The sequence below is a fragment of the Oryctolagus cuniculus genome, chromosome 15 (genome assembly GCF_051225735.1).
Source record: "Oryctolagus cuniculus isolate XC-2025 breed Fujian yellow rabbit chromosome 15, ASM5122573v1, whole genome shotgun sequence".
Classification (NCBI taxonomy): Eukaryota; Metazoa; Chordata; class Mammalia; order Lagomorpha; family Leporidae; genus Oryctolagus; species Oryctolagus cuniculus.
In genome coordinates this window covers 123680-142574 of record NC_142881.1, presented here as the reverse complement: position 1 = coordinate 142574, position 18895 = coordinate 123680, and the positions used below count along the sequence as shown (strand labels likewise).

Sequence of the window (18895 nt, the reverse complement as noted above, 5' to 3'; positions counted from 1 at the left end):
GCGCGTCAGCCTCACGCAGGTGCCCTCACCGCTCCCGGCGACCCCTCCCCACTTTCCCACACCCTTGCCCCTACCGCAGGGAGCCGGTGGCTGGGTCCGGGGACTGAGGCTGGGGCTCGCGGTGTCCGCCCCGTGCCCTGCACCCCTGTCGTCCCTAGGCCTGCTGTTGGGGCGTTTAGGCGTGTTTTCCGCCAGCCGGCCATCTTCCAGGGGCGCGGATTCTCAGTTCTGGTAGCAGAGCGGGGCCGGGTGGTGCAGAGGCTTTCCGCAGGGGCCTTGCCGCGCGCCTGAGCGGCCAGCATTGCCCTGGCGCCAGCTCTGGTCCCGTTTTCAGGGCAGACCCGTGGGCAGCTCCTCGGCCTGGCGCTACAGATGCCTTCTGCAGCCCTGCTGTGCCCCCACGGGGACCCTCGGTGAGGCCATTCCCTGCCATATCCACTGCTCAGACCCGAGGGCCCTCAGGGGTTAGCAAGCTGAGTGATCACCGGTTCCTGCCCAGCTGGGCTCTGGCTTCCTGACTTGTTGATCAGCGCTCAGGTGACACAGGTGGCTATGGGGTGAATGTGCTCTGGGCGCCTCTGCTCCCTGTCCCCCAGCTGACTCCACCTGGCCTCCGGGCAGCCCCTCTGCTGGGTCCCACATGGGCCACGCTGCCCCAGCCCTTCAGGGCCTGAGGTCCTTGTCTGTGTGTGTGGGTGCTGCTGCTGACCTCTGCTCTCCCACATGGAAGTGTCCAGAACATCTGATGAATGACGAGTGAGTTTCTGTCTGACTTCCTGGATGAGTCAAACAAAAACATTCTGGGAATAAAAAACAAACTTCTGATTAGTGGTGGCGGAGGCTTGGGGAGAAAGCTCTTCCTGGGTGGGTGTGGACAGCAGGGAGCTTTGAACCCCTGTCGGCAGAGCTGGGCGAGGCAGTGCTGGGAGTGGCAGGGCTCCCTGCTCTGGGGGGCTGGCCTAGCAGGTGGTTCAGTGTCCCCCCCACCTTCGGACCTGATGAGAATTCCAGGCAGGGCGCTGACCACAGGCAGAAGGAGGCGTCCTGGGGAGACAGGAGAGTAAATCCTCTCCTTTCTGGGCTGAAGGAGGAGGTGTTGGCCCATCGGGTGCTGAGGGGCTGTAGCGAAGGACCCGGCACAGCTGTGATGGTGACACTGAGAGATGGTCACTGCAGGTGGCCTGGCTCAGCTGACTCCCAGGAGACAAGGAGGCTGCTGGGGGCCCCGCCGTGGTTGAGCCACTCAGCACTCATCCCCCTAAGCTGGGAGCCAGGAGCCAGGAGCCAGGAGCCAGGAGCCAGGAGCTTCATCTGGGTCTCTCACATGGGTGCAGGGGCCCAAGGGCCTGGGCCATCTTCTGCTGCTTTCCCAGGCCATTAGCAAGGAGCTGGATCAGAAGTGGAGCAGCCAGGGCTGGAACCTAGGGTACTGGTGTTGCCAATGGAAGCTTAGCCCATCACAGCACAGCGCCAGCCTCTGTGTTGGTGTCTTAACCCCAGGGCCTCGGAGTGTGACTGGGGGGTATGAGCTCACTAGGCTGGGCCTGAGCCCCCTGACTAGGGGCCTTGGGGTGAGGACAGGGACACACAGGGGTAGCATGTGAGGATGGGACACCATGGAAGGAGGCCCCACAGTGAGAACATAAGTTTTTTTTTTTTTTTTTTAAGATTCACTTCATTTATCTGAGAGAATTACAGAGAGAGAGGTAGAGAGAGAGAGAGAGAGAGAGAGAGTCAGTCTTCCATTTTCTTGCTGGTTCACTCCCCAGATGGCTGCAATGGCCGGAACTGAGCTGATCCGAAGCCAGGAGTCAGGAGCTTCTTCCAAGTCTCCCATGCAGGTGCAGGGGCCCAAGCACCTGGGCCATCTTCCGCTGCTTTCTCAGGCCATCAGCAGGGAGCTGGATCAGAAGTGCAGCAGCCAGGGCTTGACCTGGCATCCATATGGGATGCTGGCACTGCAGGCCAGGACTTTACCTGCTACACCACAGTGCCAGCCCCAGCTTTGGCTGTTTATGCTGTTTATGGTAGTAGCAAACTAACATAGAACCAAGGGATTCTCAAGTCTGTATGGAAAATAAGGGCCTAAAATAATTTTGGAAAAGTGGCAGAGGTGATGGCAGGCAAGTGGGTGTACAGGTGCACCTGAGACCCTATAAAGGCCGTCCATGCCCAAGAGGGGTCCTGGCTGAGTCAACAGGGAGCGGAATTCCAAGATGCCCCAAGTGTACCCCAAGGGCTGCAGGATAGGGGCACACATGAGGGAGTTGCTCAGTTAATAGCCGTGGACCAAACCAACAAAAATCCCATTCCTTGTTCCTGAATTTATGTTAAAACGTGGACTCAAACCCCAGTGGACAACCCCCAGGTGCCACCACACCAGCTCCCGATGCACCTGGTGCAGAGCAAGCCCCTCCCTCCAGGCCTCCTGTGCTGCAAGTGTGCTCCGCTCACGCCCCTGCCCCTCTGCCCTGCGGCCAGCTTGGGGTCCGTGCAAACCATGGACCCCTCCCCAGCTTCCCTTCAAGGATGCTCCAGGTCTGTGGACATCTTTCTTTTTTTCCTTTCTCTCTCTCCATTTATTTATTTGAAAGGCAGAGTGGCAGAAAGAGAATGAAAGAGAGAGGGAGAGAGAAAGAGAGGGAGAGAGATTCTATGCACAGGTTCACTCCCCAAATGGCTGCAACAGCCAGGGCTGCGCCGGGTTGAAGTCAGGAGCCCAGAATTCCACGTGGGTCTTGCACATGGGTTCAGGGAACAAGCACCTGGGCCATGCTTTGCTGCCTTCCCAAGTGCGTTAGGGGAGCTGGATCAGGAGCGGAGCTGCGACTCGAACCTGCAGGCATTGCAGACTGTAGCACCGCCTGCTTCGCCGTGATGCTGGTCAAGCGTCTCAGGGCCCATCTGGACTGGGTCGGTAACCTTGTATTCCAGTGAGCCCTTGGTCTCGAGTTCTGGGTGCACAAGGGGGCGCTGTGGTCCTGTGAGACAGGTATTTGGTGCCCTCCTGCCTCCTGGCTTGTTTTAATGAGTCGGCGGCCAGCCTCATGGTGGGCGGGTCCCAGGAAGGACGGAGGCAGGACTGCAGGGTAGGGACTTCTGGTCCACTCCCACCTCTGTGGAGGGGACAGAGGCCAGCGGTGTCACCATTCACTCCTGTGTGATGAAGCTTCTGCAGAACCCAGGAGAGCAAGGACCACTGGCTTCCTGTGGGGGGGGGGGGACCCCCGAGGGGCACAGAGGTCCACGCTCCCACTTCTCAACCTACTTCTGCACCGGCACCCCTTGCCAGAAACCAGCAAACCAGGTTCCCCAAGTGCTGCCAGCTGCTGCCAGGAGGGGCTGTGGGGACCCCACCCACAGCACAAGGAAAGCATCTGGGGCTGTGTAGGCACCGTGGCTGCCGTGCTGTCTCAGGTGGTGATGCTGGATAGAGCACCCCCCATGGCATCAGCACAGCATACACTGCCTGCTGGGGTCAGGGGAGGAAGCCCCCAAGGTGCAGGAGAAACTGAGCATGGAGAAGAATGAAATGGAAATTCTAGAACAATGACAACAACAAATGTTTAAAATAGATTAGACACAGCTAGAGGGAGAATTAGCAACCAGAAGATTAGAAGGAAAAAGAGGCGGAGAGGGTGCTGAAGCAGTGGGGACCCCAAGGGAAGGTGTGGCAGGTGCAATGTTGGAGTCAAAGGAAGAGGGGAGGGAGGGGGTGGCAGGGGCACGTTTGAGGGGTGCTGACTGCCCAGGGAGCCGACGAGGGAAGCAGCAGTGAATCTGAGGAGTGTGTCGAACACCAAGTGCAGTGAACAGTTCACAAGCACGACTGTGGAAACCAAACACAAGCGCACCCTGATGCTTCCAGAAGTTCAGGAGCCTGAGTGGCTTCCAAAAGATGCAAAATGAAGCCGAGAGGCCCCTTCCCAGGGAGAGCACAGCTGGCAACTCAGAAACACAGTGTCCCGGGTCCCTGCGCCAGCACCGCAGAGCTGTCAGCAGAGGGTGCCAGAAGCCGAGCGGGGCATCCGGCGTTTGGCTCGGATGAACAAGCAGGTCCTACACACACTGGCTTGTGGGAAGCAGCTGCAGCCACATACATCAAAGGAGACTTTAAACCTTCGCTGTATGGCCAGTGCTGCCGCTCAATAGGCTAATCCTCTGCCTGTGGCACCGGCACCCCGGGTTCTAGTCCCGGTTGGGGCACCGGATTCTGTCTTGGTTGCCCCTCTTCCAGTCCAGCTCTCTGCTGTGGCCTGGGAGTGCAATGGAGGATGGCCCAAGTGCTTGGGCCCTGCACCTGCATGGGAGACCAGGAGGAAGCACCTGGCTCCTGGCTTCGGATTGGCACAGCGTGCTGGCTGTAGCAGCCATTTGGGGGGTGAACCAATGGAAGGAAGACCTTTCTCTCTGTCTCTCTCTCACTAACTCTGCTTGTCAAAAATAATAATAAAAAACCTTCGCTGTTAAGGCAGAAGAAATTTACTTGGATAAAGAAAACACATTTTACTGGTAAGAGGGTAAATCTACCAAGATGGTAGTTATTCTAAATCTGGATGTGCCTGATAGCACAGCCTCAAAGTCATGAGAGCACGCATTCGTGCTGCGTGGAGCTGCACCTGCCTCACCACGCATCCCGGGGACACGTGGAACCTGTCCCCCAGGGGCTCTGAGGTAGTGAATGGAATTGGAGTGAAGAAAAACTCAGAAATCAAGTGAGAGCTGACCTTGTCCTGACCAACGACAGGAAGTGTTTGAATTTCTGCCCTCAGCACCAGAAAGGAAAGGCAGAAAATGAGGCACTGTGGTATCATCTCCTCTCCAGTTCCAAGTCAGGGGACACTGTTCTCTCTGGGGAGGGTGGCCCCATGTTAGGTGGTGCTGCCTGGGCCTGTGGGGCCTTCACCCTGTCCCAGAACCTAACCCCAGGTGTCAGGGGAGTGACTCTGGACAGCAGCCTTCCTCTGACCCCCTGGTTGGACTCTGCAAAGCTGAAGTCTGGCTGCCCAGGTGAGGAGCTGTCCCCTGGTCAGTGCTGACGCTGGCTGGACAGGCTCTGGGGTGAGGAACTGTCCCCTGGTTGGTGCTGACGCTGACTGGGAAGGCTCTGGGGTGAGGAGCTGTCCCCTGGTCGGTGCTGACGCTGGCTGGACAGGCTCTGGGGTGAGGAGCTGTCCCCTGGTCAGTGCTGACGCTGGCTGGACAGGCTCTGGGGTGAGGAACTGTCCCCTGGTCAGGGCTGACGCTGACTGGGAAGGCTCTGGGGTGAGAAGCTGTCCCCTGGTCGGTGCTGACGCTGACTGGGAAGGCTCTGGGGTGAGGAGCTGTCCCCTGGTCGGTGCTGACGCTGGCTGGACAGGCTCTGGGGTGAGGAGCTGTCCCCTGGTCGGTGCTGACACTGGCTGGGAGAGCTTCTGGAAGCCAGGTCTGTCTCCAGGCCTCTGACTCTTGTTCCTTCACATGCTTGCTCATGGCCACTGTACTCTTGGCAGCTCTGACTCAGAGTGGATTGAGCGAGAGAAGCCCTTGCTGTCTGCACTTGTGGATGACAGCGTGGGGAGGAGAGCAGGTGAGGGGTCAGCCATATCCCTCTTACAGTTGTGCTCAGGAGCTGGGGGCCCGGATAAGTTTGGCCAGGGCCTCCCTGATGTCGTGGTTTCGTAGGCAGTAGATGAGGGGGTTGAGCAGAGGCGTCACGATCGAATAGACCACGGACACCAGCTTGTTGAGGGCAAAGGAGCTGATGGCATGAGGTCAGGCATACATGAAGATGGTGGTGGTGTAGAAGATTGCCACCACCACCAGGTGGGAGGCACAGGTAGAGAAGGCCTTCTGGCGGCCGGTGCCTCTGGGAACCCTCACCACTGTGGCCAGGATGTGGGCGTAGGAGAAGGCGGTCACCAGCAGGGAGCTTGCGAGCACTGCCAGGGCCGCCACGAAGTCCAGCATTTCAATGGCAGTGGTGTCAGAGCAGGAGAGCTGTAGCAGGGGCGAGATGTCACAGAAGTGGTTGAGGACGTTGGAGCCACAGAACCTGAGGTGAGCGATGAGTGCTGTAGACACACAGGAGGCAAGGAAGCCACCAAGCCAGGCACTGAGGGCCAGGCACAGGCAGAGCCGGGAGTCCATGATGGCCGGGTAATGTAGTGGGCGACAGATGGCCAGGTAGCGGTCACAGGCCATGGTGGCCAGGAGGAAGCACTCTGAGGAGCCCAGAGAGAGGAAGAGGAACAGCTGCGTGAGGCAGCTGGAGAAGGAGATGGCTCTGGCCCCGGCCAGGATGGCCAGCAGCTTGGGGACGGTGACTGAGGTGTAGAGGGTCTCCAGCACTGACAGGTTGCCCAGGAAGAAATACATGGGTGTGTGCAGTTGCCGGCTGGCACAGATGGTTCCCACGACGACCAGGTTCTCCAGGACAGTCACCAGATAGATGGTGAAGAATGACCCAAGCAGCAGCCCTTGCAGGTGGCACAGCTCTGGGAAGCCCAGCAGGACAAACTCAGTCACCAAGGCACTGCTGGAGTTGCTCATGGCCCTCCTGGGTGGGCAGAGTCACCTCTGAGCACCTGGAATGGCAGACAGCCATGTGACCTGGCAGGCCAGGCCTTCTGCTCCACTGGTGAGAGCTGCAGGTGCACGTCCCAGAAGCACTCTCACACACCCTGGGCACACACAATCACCCAGACACCGCAGGTGCCAAACAGGTGCACACCCCAGCCACACACACTCATCCCAGGTGCACACACAGACCCCTGGCACAGCCCCATACCCAGGCACGCACACATATCCCAGGTGCCCAACGTCCAGGTGCCCACAGACATGCACACTCACCACAGGGCACATGCACACTCCAGGCACACACTCACCACAGGGCACACGCACACCCCAGGTGCACACTCACTGCAGGGCACATGCACACTCCAGGCTCACAATCACCACAGGGCTCATGCACACCCCAGGCACACACTCACCACAGGGCACACACACCCCAGGCGCACACTCACTGCAGGGCACACACACCCCAGGCACACACTCACTGCAGGGCACACACACCCCAGGCGCACACTCACCGCAGGGCACACACACCCCAGGCGCACACTCACTGCAGGGCACACACACCCCAGGTGCACACTCACCGCAGGGCACACACACCCCAGGCGCACACTCACCGCAGGGCACACACACCCCAGGCGCACACTCACCGCAGGGCACACACACCCCAGGCGCACACTCACTGCAGGGCACACACACCCCAGGCGCACACTCACTGCAGGGCACACACACCCCAGGCGCACACTCACTGCAGGGCACACACACCCCAGGCGCACACTCACCGCAGGGCACACACACCCCAGGTGCACACTCATTGCAGGGCACACGCACACCCCAGGCGCACACTCACTGCAGGGCACACACACACCCCAGGTGCACACTCACCGCAGGGCACACACACCCCAGGTGCACACTCACCGCAGGGCACACGCACACCCCAGGCGCACACTCACTGCAGGGCACACACACCCCAGGCGCACACTCACCGCAGGGCACACACACACCCCAGGCACACACTCACCGCAGGGCACACACACCCCAGGCGCACACTCATTGCAGGGCACACGCACACCCCAGATGCACACTCACCACAGGGCACACACACACCCCAGGTGCACACTCACCACAGGGCACACATGCACATCCCAGGTGCACCCTGACCGCAGGGCACACACCCACACACACAGCACCTGGAAGACCCGGTTTGCTTGCTGTGCCTTCTCAGGGCTGTCGCCTGGGGCAGCCCCTGACCTCATCTGTGTTGACAGAAAGGAATCTTTGTGTCTAGAGGCCCCCTCAGCCCTTAGGAAGGAGAGAAAGAGAGAGGGAGACAGGGAGAGAGAGGGAGACAGGGAGGGGGGAGGGGGGGAGAGAGCGAGCGAGCGAGAGAGAGAGAGAGGCAGGGAGAGGGGGAGAGAGGGAGGGGGCAAAGAGAGGGAGAGAGGGAGGGGGCAAAGAGAGGGAGACAGGGAGGGGGGAGAGGGAGACAGGGAGAGGGGGAGAGGGAGACAGGGAGAGGGAGAGAGAGGGAGACAGGGAGGGGGGAGAGGGAGGGATGCCAGGCCGCTATGCAGGGTGAGCACAGCTCAGGAGGGGCTGCAGGGAGAAGGGAGGAGGCCCCACCTCTGAGGGTCTTCTGCGGTTTCTAAGTGGCCGGGGAAGCCGCTGGTTCTGCGCTCAGTCCGCCTGCACCGGGCAGTTCTGGCGCCGGCCTCAGCCAAGGTGCGTCTCCCGCCTCTCCTCCCTGGCTCCGTCCCGCGGGCGGGCAGCGTCCCCGCGGACCCGCCTCCGCCTCCCCAGGTCCCTTCTGGGCTCTCCGCGCCAGCCGCAGCCCCTCCCGCGGCGGTGAGCCGAGGCCCCGGGCGTGCTGGCATCGTGGGGCTGAGCGCTGCGGCTTCGGTCCCAGCCCGCTCCAACCGTGGGACCCCCGAGGCCCTGCGCTCCCATCTCAGGGCGGCTGTGGGGACGCGCGGCCCCTGCGCCGTCTCCCGGGAGGCCCAAGTCCCCGCCGCCTTCTTTCCCTCTGGAAACGCCAGGCGCGAGGCGGTGCGGAGCGGCTGCTGGACTTGCTTCCCGCGCGCCACGTCAGCTCCTCGTTGCTCCTTGAAGTCCGGCTGGGCGCGGGCCGGCAGAGCCCAGGACTCCGGAAGTCGCCGCACGGCGCTGTGCCCCCTGCAGGGTGCCCGCGGCCGACGCTGTTCTCTCCTGGGTCCTCCCCTGGAGCGAGGACGCCGGCGCCGGTTTTATGCCCCTTTGTTCAGTGAGCCGCACTCTCGCTTCGGCCTCATCTAGAAGGCGGCAGGGGTGGCCATGGCGGTTCATCCAGGGCCGGGCCGGGCCAGGCCAAAGCCGCTGGGTTCCTGGATTGAGTTCCCAGCTGACGGCCCAGCCAAGTCCTGGCTCATGGGCATTTGGGGAGTGAACCAGAAGATGCAAGTTCATTCTGTCAAATAAATTTAAAAAATAAAAGATTTATTTCGATGCGATTTTTTAAAACCATGCACAATTTTTTTCATAATATACATTTCCCCACGAACTTTTGGAAGGCCCCTCATCCGTAACTCCTTGGAGATGGAGTTAGGAGACAGACTGGAAAGGGACATTTCTTCCTGCTGAGGTCCTGTACACTGCCGCCCCCTCCACGGCCTGCTGCTCGGAGCCTGGGCTAGGATTTGCAGGACACTGTCCTGGGGGACTTCCTGGTGGAAGCATCCCAGGCAGCAGCGGCTGTGTCCAAGACAGTGACACCTCCTTCCCAAGGCAAGGTGCTTCTACCCGCTGGGGCCTGGACTCTGCTCTGAGCCTGACCCAGCCGAGGGAGCCGGGGGTTCCGGGGAGGCAGCCCTCCAGCCCCTGGCCACTCACCCTCTGAGGGAGTTCTGGGTATTGCCGTGTTGTAAGGGGCTGTCTCCCTCAAAGCAGCCCTTTCTTGGCTGATGTCGCTGGGAAGGGGACAGGCGGAGAGGTCAGAGAGCTGACCCCGCGGATGGGGGTGGCCTCCGTGATGCCTGGATTCTGGCCCTGCTGCTGCCAAGGAGGGGAGGAACCCCGGGCCAGCAGGTCCATGTCCTTGACAGAGTTTGAGGGGTTACCTAGGAGCCTGAGAAGCAGAGCTGGCCGCGTTGCACACTTGCATTCTGAGATGGGGCAGGTGTTCGGCCCAGTGACGAAGGCACCAGTTCAGATGCCTACGTCCACAGCAGGGCCCCAGCCCAAAGGTCTCTGACCTTTGCCCTTGTCCAGCCCAGCCCCTGCCGCTGACTCCAGCTTCTTAGCAACCCTGGGAGGCAGGGACCCTGCTGCTCCCCTGGGAGACTTGGACTCAGTTCCTGGCTCCTGGCTTTGGCCTTGGTTCAGGCCCAACTGCTGGGGCCTCTGGGGACTGAACCAGCAGGTGGAAGTTCTCTCTCTGCCTCTTAAATAAGCGAAAACTCTGACCTAATAGTGTCCTAGCTCTCAGAATTCCTTCTCCCTACTCCTTTTGATTCAGGGATGGCAGTGACACACAGCACCTCGGGGAGGAAGGTCTGAGTCTCCCCGGCCGGGTCCCGGGTCCTCAGGGCTCCCGTAGGAGGTGGGCTCTGCCGGCGGATTCCAGCGCCTTTTCCCTGTGGCCACGCGATGGCACACACAGCCCGGAGCGCTGCGCTGCACCCCGCGTCTCCTGTGTTGCGGCCTCTGAGCGCACCACGCGTCTCTGACCTTTGCCCTTGCCCTGAAAAGCTGACCTATGGTGCTCATGCGCATTTCCCAGCTTATTTATCCATGATCCGCACAGGGATACAAAGCCCGTGGCCACTGCACAGACCCTCCCCCGACCCGTCCATGGTAGGGACCCTCCCCTCACATCCTGCACGTACGTCCCTTCCCGCGTGCAGGCTCTCTTTCTCTCTCTGTAACTCTCTGTTTCAAATAAATAAAAAGTAAACTTACACCGGGTTCTAGTCCCGGTCGGGGCACCGGATTCTGTCCCGGTTGCCCCTCTTCCAGGCCAGCTCTCTGCTGTGGCCAGGGAGTGCAGTGGAGGATGGCCCAAGTGCTTGGGCCCTGCACCCCATGGGAGACCAGAAGAAGCACCTGGCTCCTGCCATCGGATCAGCGCAGTGCGCCGGCCACAGCGCGCCAGCCGTGGCGGCCATTGGAGGGTGAACCAACGGCAAAAGGAAGACCTTTCTCTCTCTCTCTCTCACTGTCCACTCTTCCTGTCAAAAAAAAAGAAAAAAAAAAGATGTATCTATTTATTTGAAAGGCAGAGAGACAGAATAATCTTCCCCCTCTGGTTCACTCCCCAAATGGTCACAATGGCTGGGGCTGGGCGGGGCTGAAGCCAGGAGCCAGGAATTCCATCTGCGTCTCCCACACAGGAGCCCAAATACTCCGACCATTTTCTGTGCCCTCCCAGGCACATTAGCAAGGAGCTGGGTTGGTAGCAGAGCAGCTGGGACTTGAACCTGTGTTCTGGTATAGGCTGCTAGCATCAAAGGCAGCAGTGTAACCTCTGTGCCACAGGCCAGCCCCTAAATTGTGTTTCTTGTAGGCAGCACGTATCATGTCTTCCCTTTTTAGTCCACTCTGACAATCTGCCTTTTTTGCGGTATTTAATCATTCATGTTTAATGTGATTATCAATATGGTTAAGCTTAGATTACCATGTTCTGATTTTGCTCTGTTTCCTTCCTTCCCTTCCTTCCTTCCTTCCTTCCTTCCATCCTTCCTTCCTTCCTTCCTTCTCCCTTCTCCCTTCTCCCTTCTCTCTTTCTCTCAAGATTTATTTATTTATTTGAAAGGCAGAGGTGCAGAGAGGCAGAGGCAGTGAGAGAGAGAGGTCTTCCATCCACTGGTTCACTCCCCAAATGGCTGAAACTGCCAGAGCTGAGCCAATCCAAAGCCAGGAGCCAGGAACCAGGAGCCAGGAGCCAGGAGCTTCTTCTGGGTCTCCCACGTAGGTGCAGGGACCCACAGACTTGGATCATCCTCCACTGCTTTCCCAGGTGCATTAGCAGGGAGCTGAATCGGAAGTGGGGCAATCCATAGTAGATGTCAGCACTGCAGGTGGTGGCTTTACCTGCTATGCCACAGCAGCGGTCCCCTGTTTTCTTTTTATACTCTTTTTATGATTACATTTGCCTCATTTACTAAACATTACTTTTTAAAAAGATTTATTTATTTATTTGAAAGTCAGAGTTACAGAGAGAGAGAGAGAGAGAGAGGAGAGGCACACACAGAGAGAGAGAGAGAGAGAGGTCTTCTATCTGATGGTTCACTCTCCAATTGGCCGTAATGGCCAGAGCTGTGCCGATGCAAAGCCAGGAGCCAGGAGCTTCTTCCAGGTCTCCCATGCAGGTGCAGGGATCCAAGGACTTGGGCCATCTTCTACTGCTTTCCCAGGCCACTGCAGAGAGCTGGATCAGAAGTGGAGCAGCCAGGACTCGAACCAGCGCCCATATGGGATGCCGGCACTGCAGGTGGTGGCTTAACCGGCAACACCACAGTGCCTGCCTTGACTGACCATTATCTTTAACTTTGTTTCATTACTTTAGTGGTTTTTTAGGGTTAGTACACACCTTTAACTCATCACAGTTTAATTTTGAGTGATATTTAATTTTCTGTATGTATCATGAAAACATCCCACAGTGAGCCTCTCCCTCCTGGGCTGTGCATTTTACATTCACGTGATCTAAAATCTCAGAATACAGTGCTGTTCTTTTTGTTCACACTTTCAAAAATTTAAAATTTATTTAAGAGACAGGGGCAGAGAGAGAGAGTGAGGGGGAGAGGGAGGGAGAGAGAAAGAGAGCGAGTATGCTCTCGTCCTCTGTTCCTTCCCACCACGGCTGGGGTGCTGAAGCTGGGAGCTGAGCACAGCTCCCACGTGGGTGGTCGGGATGTGACCACCTGAGCCACGGCCATCGCCTGGAGCTGCACATTAGCAGGAAGGTGGAGCTGGGAGCTGAGCTGGGCGTTGACCCTGGCCCTCTGATGTAGGACTGGGGCATCTTGACCAGAGTCAGATACCCAGCCTGACAGCTGTCTTTCAGTACCAGGGAGGAGGCAGCACATTTACCCACGAATCCACCGCGCTGTCCTGTGTGAGACCTGGCATCACTTTGTCTCCCTGAGGGTCCTTCCTGCCTTTCGCTCTTTGTGAGGTGCTGCTCCCTAGCTTTCGGATTCTGTATGCGTGGAAAGGTCGTTATTTGTGACTCAGGTACATAGTTTGACTCAGGTCTTTTAACTTCCTGAGCACAGCAAGTCGAGTGGTCTGATTTCTGATGCCCTCGTTGGCTCCCGGCTGGCATGGACAGGGTGCTCACTCTCCTTTTGCAGGATGGCTGGATACTCACGTTTTACCGGGTTGGGTGCTGGGTGTCTTTCTGAGCCGGCAAACACTCTTGGTCTTGGTTGTTGGGAGGCAAATCAGCCCTCAGATTCTCCTTCAGGGATTTCAGGCACATCCTGAGGTGCTCACCAGGGCCCAGTTACCTCCTGCCTGGGGCACGACTCTCTCTACTCAAAGCCTGGAGAATCAGGAATGTCTCCTCGCTGGCTGCTGGTGACAGGCACTGTGCCTGCCCTCTGTGTGGAGGGGAACCCCTAAGTTGAAGGGATGGGCTGAGAACCACAGAGAACCGGATCTCAATATGGACGCTGGTCGCTGGTGCTGTGGGCTGGTGCTGAACCCACTGTGCCGCCTGCAGGCCCCAGGCCACACGCTTGCTTCTCACCCAGCTCTTTAAAGGCTCCTCCTGGAGGGCAGCTTCCATCCCTGGCTGCTCTGAGCCAAGTGCCCCCTCCACCCGAGGGCTCAAGGTTCTCAGCGGTGTCTGTCCACTGTGGATGCGAGAGGGAGCCCTCCCAGCCCTGCAGGCCCAGGGAATCCCAGCTCTCCCGGGCTCTGCCTGGCGTGCACTCTGTGAGCATCGTCTCCTGCCTGTCTTGGGAAGTCTCACCCCCTGTGCTTACAGTGCAGGGTTGAGCAGGCTTTGGAAATGGCAGCTTTGCAGAGCTTTCTGGAACATTCCTAATAGAGTCAATCTTAGCAATTCTGATACTGTCCTGCATGTGTCCTGGAATTGGACAATTAAAGAAACTCAGGGCAGACATTGGGAGCTAGGCTTTTCACCTGGGGACTGGGGGGCCCCAAGGCAGTGAGGGGAAGAATCGGGCAGCACGCACAGAGAGATTGCCTTGCAGGCGTGATGGCACCCCGCACAGTCCCTCAGGTCTGGCGACCTTCCCCGCCCCCTGCACCGCCGGGCCCTCAGCTGGCCTGGAAGCAGCAGCCCTGCCCAGGTCCGGGGCCCTCCTGGTGCCCAGATCTTGGCTTCCAGCATCACTGTCTGAAAGAAGACACATTTCATTTCCTGAGAAATGGCTGAGCCCGGGGCAGGAGACACACAGGTGAGCCTGGGCATGTGGTGACGGTGGACAAGCATTCCCAGTGAGGAAGCATCTCCTGGGGCCAAGGCTGACGCAGTCCAAGCAGGGCTGGACCCCAGGCCACCTTGAGTGCGTGTGAACTGCCAGGCACCACGTGCTGGGCGCGTCCCTGGCGGCTCTTCACTGACCACTGGGCTTTCCTGCCTTCTTGCTGGGCACCCGCACTCCTGGCTGCTCTGGAGTCAGTGACACTCAACCGCGTGTTCATGGGAACGCTGCGCGGTTTGCTTCCTGGTTTTCTTTGCTTGTGGTGAAATGCACATCGCGTTAAATCGGCGATTCCAAGAGCGCGGCTCAGAGGTGCGTGGGGAACCTGCGAAGCGCAGCCCCATCTCTGTCTTGTTGCTGCTCATGTTCACCACCGCAACGCCTCCACCCGCCCACGCATGCCCACCTCCCCACTCCCCGCAGTGAGCGCCGTCCCTGCGGATTTGCCGATTCTGGGATCTTCACAGGGTAGAGCCCAATGCTGGAATCTGGGATGCCCAGGGTCCTTCCTGAGTGGCGGCCGCGGTTCCATCGGCCCCATGCGCTCGGTTTCTGTGGAAAATGGTTTCCAGTAACGCTTGACTCTGTTGGCTCTGTGGCCCAGCTCCCCAGGGTGCACCTGTCACATCCGACTGGAGATCTGTTCCCACTGCAGGCCACCTTGGAGGCGCTGTCCTCCTGTCCCCTCTGACCTGCCTCGCACTCCCACCTGGGGCAGGGATGGCCACACGCGTGCGTGAACGAGTGTTTATTCTCGCGCTGTTGACACATTCTGATGCCGGCTGTCTCCGAGCTTTCTCATCTTGAGCACACTCATTGCCCATATCAGGGCACAGGTGCTGAGGTGACACCGGCTGAGGGGCACCTGCTCTTTGATGGCAGCCAGGTCCTGTCATGTCTTCATGACCCAGGACCCCTTCTCATGCCGTGGAACCCCTGCCTCCCTGCTGTCTTGTCCTGCAGGCCTCTGGGGCGCAGCGGCTGGGCTTGCCCTGCGAGGGGCTACATCACAGGCCTCTTGTCCTTCCGGGCCTGTTTCTGGGCCTCTGCTGGTACAGCAACCTTGGCCCCAGGCACCCCCTTGGCTCTCTTGAGCTGCTGCACCCCAGGGACCCAGCGCTGCATAAGGGAGGAATGCTTCCGGTTTCTGAGAGAAACTCTGTGCTCTCCGGGGCATTGGGAGAGAGTGCCCAAACCTCCTGGTGCCCAATCACATTGACTGTTAATTAGGATCCCAGCCAACTTGGCTGGGGAAGTCTGGGGAGCCAGGAGACCAGTGCTTGCTTCCCCCGGGGCGCGGCTAACAAGAAGGCAGGAGGCCTGTGGGGGCCTCGCTTGGCTGGGATCTGTTAGCAAGTTCGTTAGGCAGCCACTGGGGCAGGCGTCAACATGGATGAGAAGTTGGTCCCAATTAACGGTGACTTCAAATTCCCCACGGAGTTCAGCTCGGAGGAGTCCATTAATTTCAGAGAAGCCATCAGGCACAGAAGAGTCTGCCCTCCCAGGGGACAGGTGTTGACAGCAGAGACAGGTGAGGAGAGAGGCGAGCTCCAGCACCCTGGACAGGGCTCCTCCTTCCAGATTCTGGGGGAGGCTGTGGGGAGGAGGCTCCACTCGGTGACCTCCTCATCCCCTGCTCTTGTGGGATTTTTCCTGAAAATCAGCTGTGAGCTCACCCTGTGTGTCCCGGAACCAAGATCCCAGCCCCGCGGCCCCTCCTGTACCTGTGAGCGCACAGTTTCCCGCCGTGCGGAGGGGTTGTGCTCAGCTGCTCTGCGCTCCACAGTCTGCCGTAAAGGGGCTGTGTGCCCATTTGGTGTGTACACTTTTCACTGGCGTGCAACACCCACATATCGAGGTGCCCAAGTCATAAGCATGTGCTTTGGTGTTTTCCTAAACCCGACACACCCAGGAGGCTCCTTGCCAGCCACTCTCTGTGGGGCCTACTGGGGCGCCACACAGAGCTCTCTCGTCCTCTGCTGGTGTTGTGTTCCGACCCGGGTGTCCCCGCGCTGCTGTGGTGGGTGTCTGTGCTGCTTCCATTCCCAGTTATTACAAATAACACTTTCCAGTCATTCGTGTGCAACGCTGTGTCTGGTGCAGATTCTTGAATCCGTATATACAAGCAGTGCTCCGAAAGCTCATGGCAATGTCGACTGAGGAGCACGCCAGAGCCCAGCTTCTCGGCGACACAGTGAAGCCTTTTGACTGTTTCCCTCGGGTGTCTGAAGTGCCCTCAGATGCATCTTTGGGGAAAATGTGCTTGCATTTGGGGTACGTGAGGTTCTTCAGAGGGTTCATGGGGAATGAAATTAAAGGGTAACCTTATTTTGGTGCAAATTTTTTTAAATTCAAGCATAATTTTTTCATAATGCACAACTTCCCAGAGCTTTCTGAATGCCCCCTGCACACCCAAGGATGGAATTCCTGGGCCATGGTGTGCACGTGCTCGGCTTTCAGAGACAGCACAGTCGATCCAGGAGAGGGTCTCCTGGGGCCTCGAGGAGTGTGGCATTGCCCGCACCTTGCCAGCCCACACCGCGCTGCCCAGCCCAGGCCCCACACCGTGGTCTGGGTTTGGGCTTTCTCCATGGCAAGTGTGCTGAGCACTTCTCGGCTTCTTTGCCTCTGGGCTGTGGGTCAGTCTCCCTGATCGTGGTCTCAGGAACAGAGCAGAGCTTCAGGGGAAGCTGAGAGGCCGGTGCTCCACCCTGCAATGGTGCCCAGGATGGCACGGGCCTCGCGGACGCTGTCATCTCTGGCTCGGCCGTGCCTGCGAGAGCTCTCCACGTGAAATGGATGTGCTTGGCCCATAGCTCCTCTGACACCCAGGGCTGCTTTCCAGGGTGCTGCAGGCCTCTGTGGCTGGGGGAAGCAGCTCTGAGCTCCCAGCAGCTCTGAGACTCTGAGCCACATGGCTTCCTCACCTGCACAGCGGCCTGGCCATCACACTGCCACGTCGTGTCTTCTTAGCAGCACAGAGTGAAATTCCCGCTTTGCAGAAACCAGCAATGGTGGGCATCCCGTGTTGTCACAATGCCTCAGCATTTCTATTCCTTCCTTCCTTCCTTCCTTCCTTCCTTCCTTCCTTCCTTCCTTCCTTCCTTCCTTCCTTTCTTTTTTTTTTTTTTTTTTTGACAGTGAGAGAGGGAGACAGAGAGAAAGGTCTTCCTTTTTTCCATTGGTTCATCCCGCAATGGCCACTATGGCTGGCGCACTGCTCTGATCTGAAGCCAGGAGCTAGGTGCTTCTCCTGGTCTCCCATGTGGGTGCAGGGGCCCAAGCACCTGGGCCATCCTCCACTGCCTTCCCGGGCCACAGCAGAGAGCTGGACTGGAAGAGGAGCAACCGGGACAGAATCTGGCGCCCTGACCGGGACTAGAACCCGGGGTGCCGGCGCCGCAGGTGGAGGATTAGCCTATTGAACCGTGGCTTTTTAAATATTTATTTATTTATTTGAAAGGCAGAGTTACAGGGAGGGAGAGGGAGAAGGAGAGGTAGAGGGAGAGGGAGAAAGAGAGAGAGAGAGAGGGGTCCTTCATCCGCCGGTTCACTCTCCAAGCATCCGCAATGGCCAGAGCTGAATCGATCCAAAGCCAGGAGCCAGGAGCTTCCTCTGGGTCTCCCATGTGGGTGCAGGGGACCAAGCACTTGGGCCATCTCCTACTGCTTTCCCAGGCCACAGTAGAGAGCTGGATTGGAAGTGGAGCAGCTGGACTCAAACCGGCACCCACACAGGATGCAGGCACCTCAGGAGGCAGCCCTACCCACTACACCACAGTGCTGGCCCCAGCATTTCTGTTTCTTAACTCAATGGCTGTTATGTGGCCACTTCATTCTGTGCTAACTCATGGGCTGTAAGGCCAGTAGTTCTGTAACTGTAAGCGTGTGTCCTCATCCTCTGTACTTCCGTGTGTGCCTGCCACACTTCACATACTCTCCACTGCTTTCACCTTCTTTCCCATTGCTTTCTTTTCTTTTTTAAAAAGATTTATTATTTTGGATTAACCAAGTGAGCCACGGCGCAGGCCCTTTTTATTTTTATTTTTTTATTTTTTATTTTTTTGACAAGCAGAGTGGACAGTGAGAGAGAGAGACAGAGAGAAAGGTCTTCCTTTGCCGTTGGTTCACCCTCCAATGGCAGCCACCGCTGGCACGCTGCGGCCGGCGCACCATGCTGATCCGATGGCAGGAGCCAGGTGCTTCTCCTGGTCTCCCATGGGGTGCAGGGCCCAAGCACTTGGGCCATCCTCCACTGCACTCCCTGGCCACAGCAGAGAGCTGGTCTGGAAGAGGGGCAACCGGGACAGAATCCGGCGCCCCGACCGGGACTAGAACCCGGGGTGCTGGTGCTGCAAGGCAGAGGATTAGCCTAGTGAGCCGCAGCGCCAGCTAAAAGATTTATTATTTTGAAAGGCGATTATTTCAACACTCCTTTCAAACTTAAAACAAATTGTAATATGCATGTTGGAATGCACGCCATGTAAGACTGTTATAAAGGGAACACCCCAGAAACCACACCTTAGCTGGAGAGAACACTGTGGGTGTCCCTGTGGACCCCAGCACTGCCCCCAGAGGCAATTCTGCCTCCATGGAGCAAGTGCTGCCCCCACGTGGGTGGTGAGCGCTGCCCGCGGCTCCCACCTGTGTTCCTGAGGGCTGCTTGATGAACAGCTCCCGAGGTTAGAGACTGAAGGTGATGGCGATGTAACATTTCCAATGGTTCTGCAGGTTCTCTGGCATGGCTCACTCACGCGGCTGCCATCAGTAGGTGCCCAGCTGGACACTTGCAGTCAGATGGCCTTGCTGTGGGGAAGGCCAGGGGGCCAGCAGCTGGCCTCTCTTTGCACATCTTTCACCCCAGCAATGGTCTCAGGGCTCTCTGGGGAGTGGCGACTTCCACCAAGTCACCCGCT

General features: G+C 58.3%; 1 protein-coding gene across 1 annotated transcript; it reads right to left on the bottom strand.

Moving 5' to 3' along the window:
* Positions 1 to 4522: 4522 nt before the first annotated feature.
* LOC138845271 (olfactory receptor 6Z7-like) lies at positions 4523 to 6851 on the bottom strand. The gene has a single exon (XM_070057041.2). It carries the CDS (start codon positions 6529 to 6531, stop codon positions 5755 to 5757), a length of 777 nt encoding a protein of 258 aa, XP_069913142.2. The 5' UTR covers positions 6532 to 6851; the 3' UTR covers positions 4523 to 5754.
* Between the last annotated feature and the right edge of the window lie 12044 nt (positions 6852 to 18895).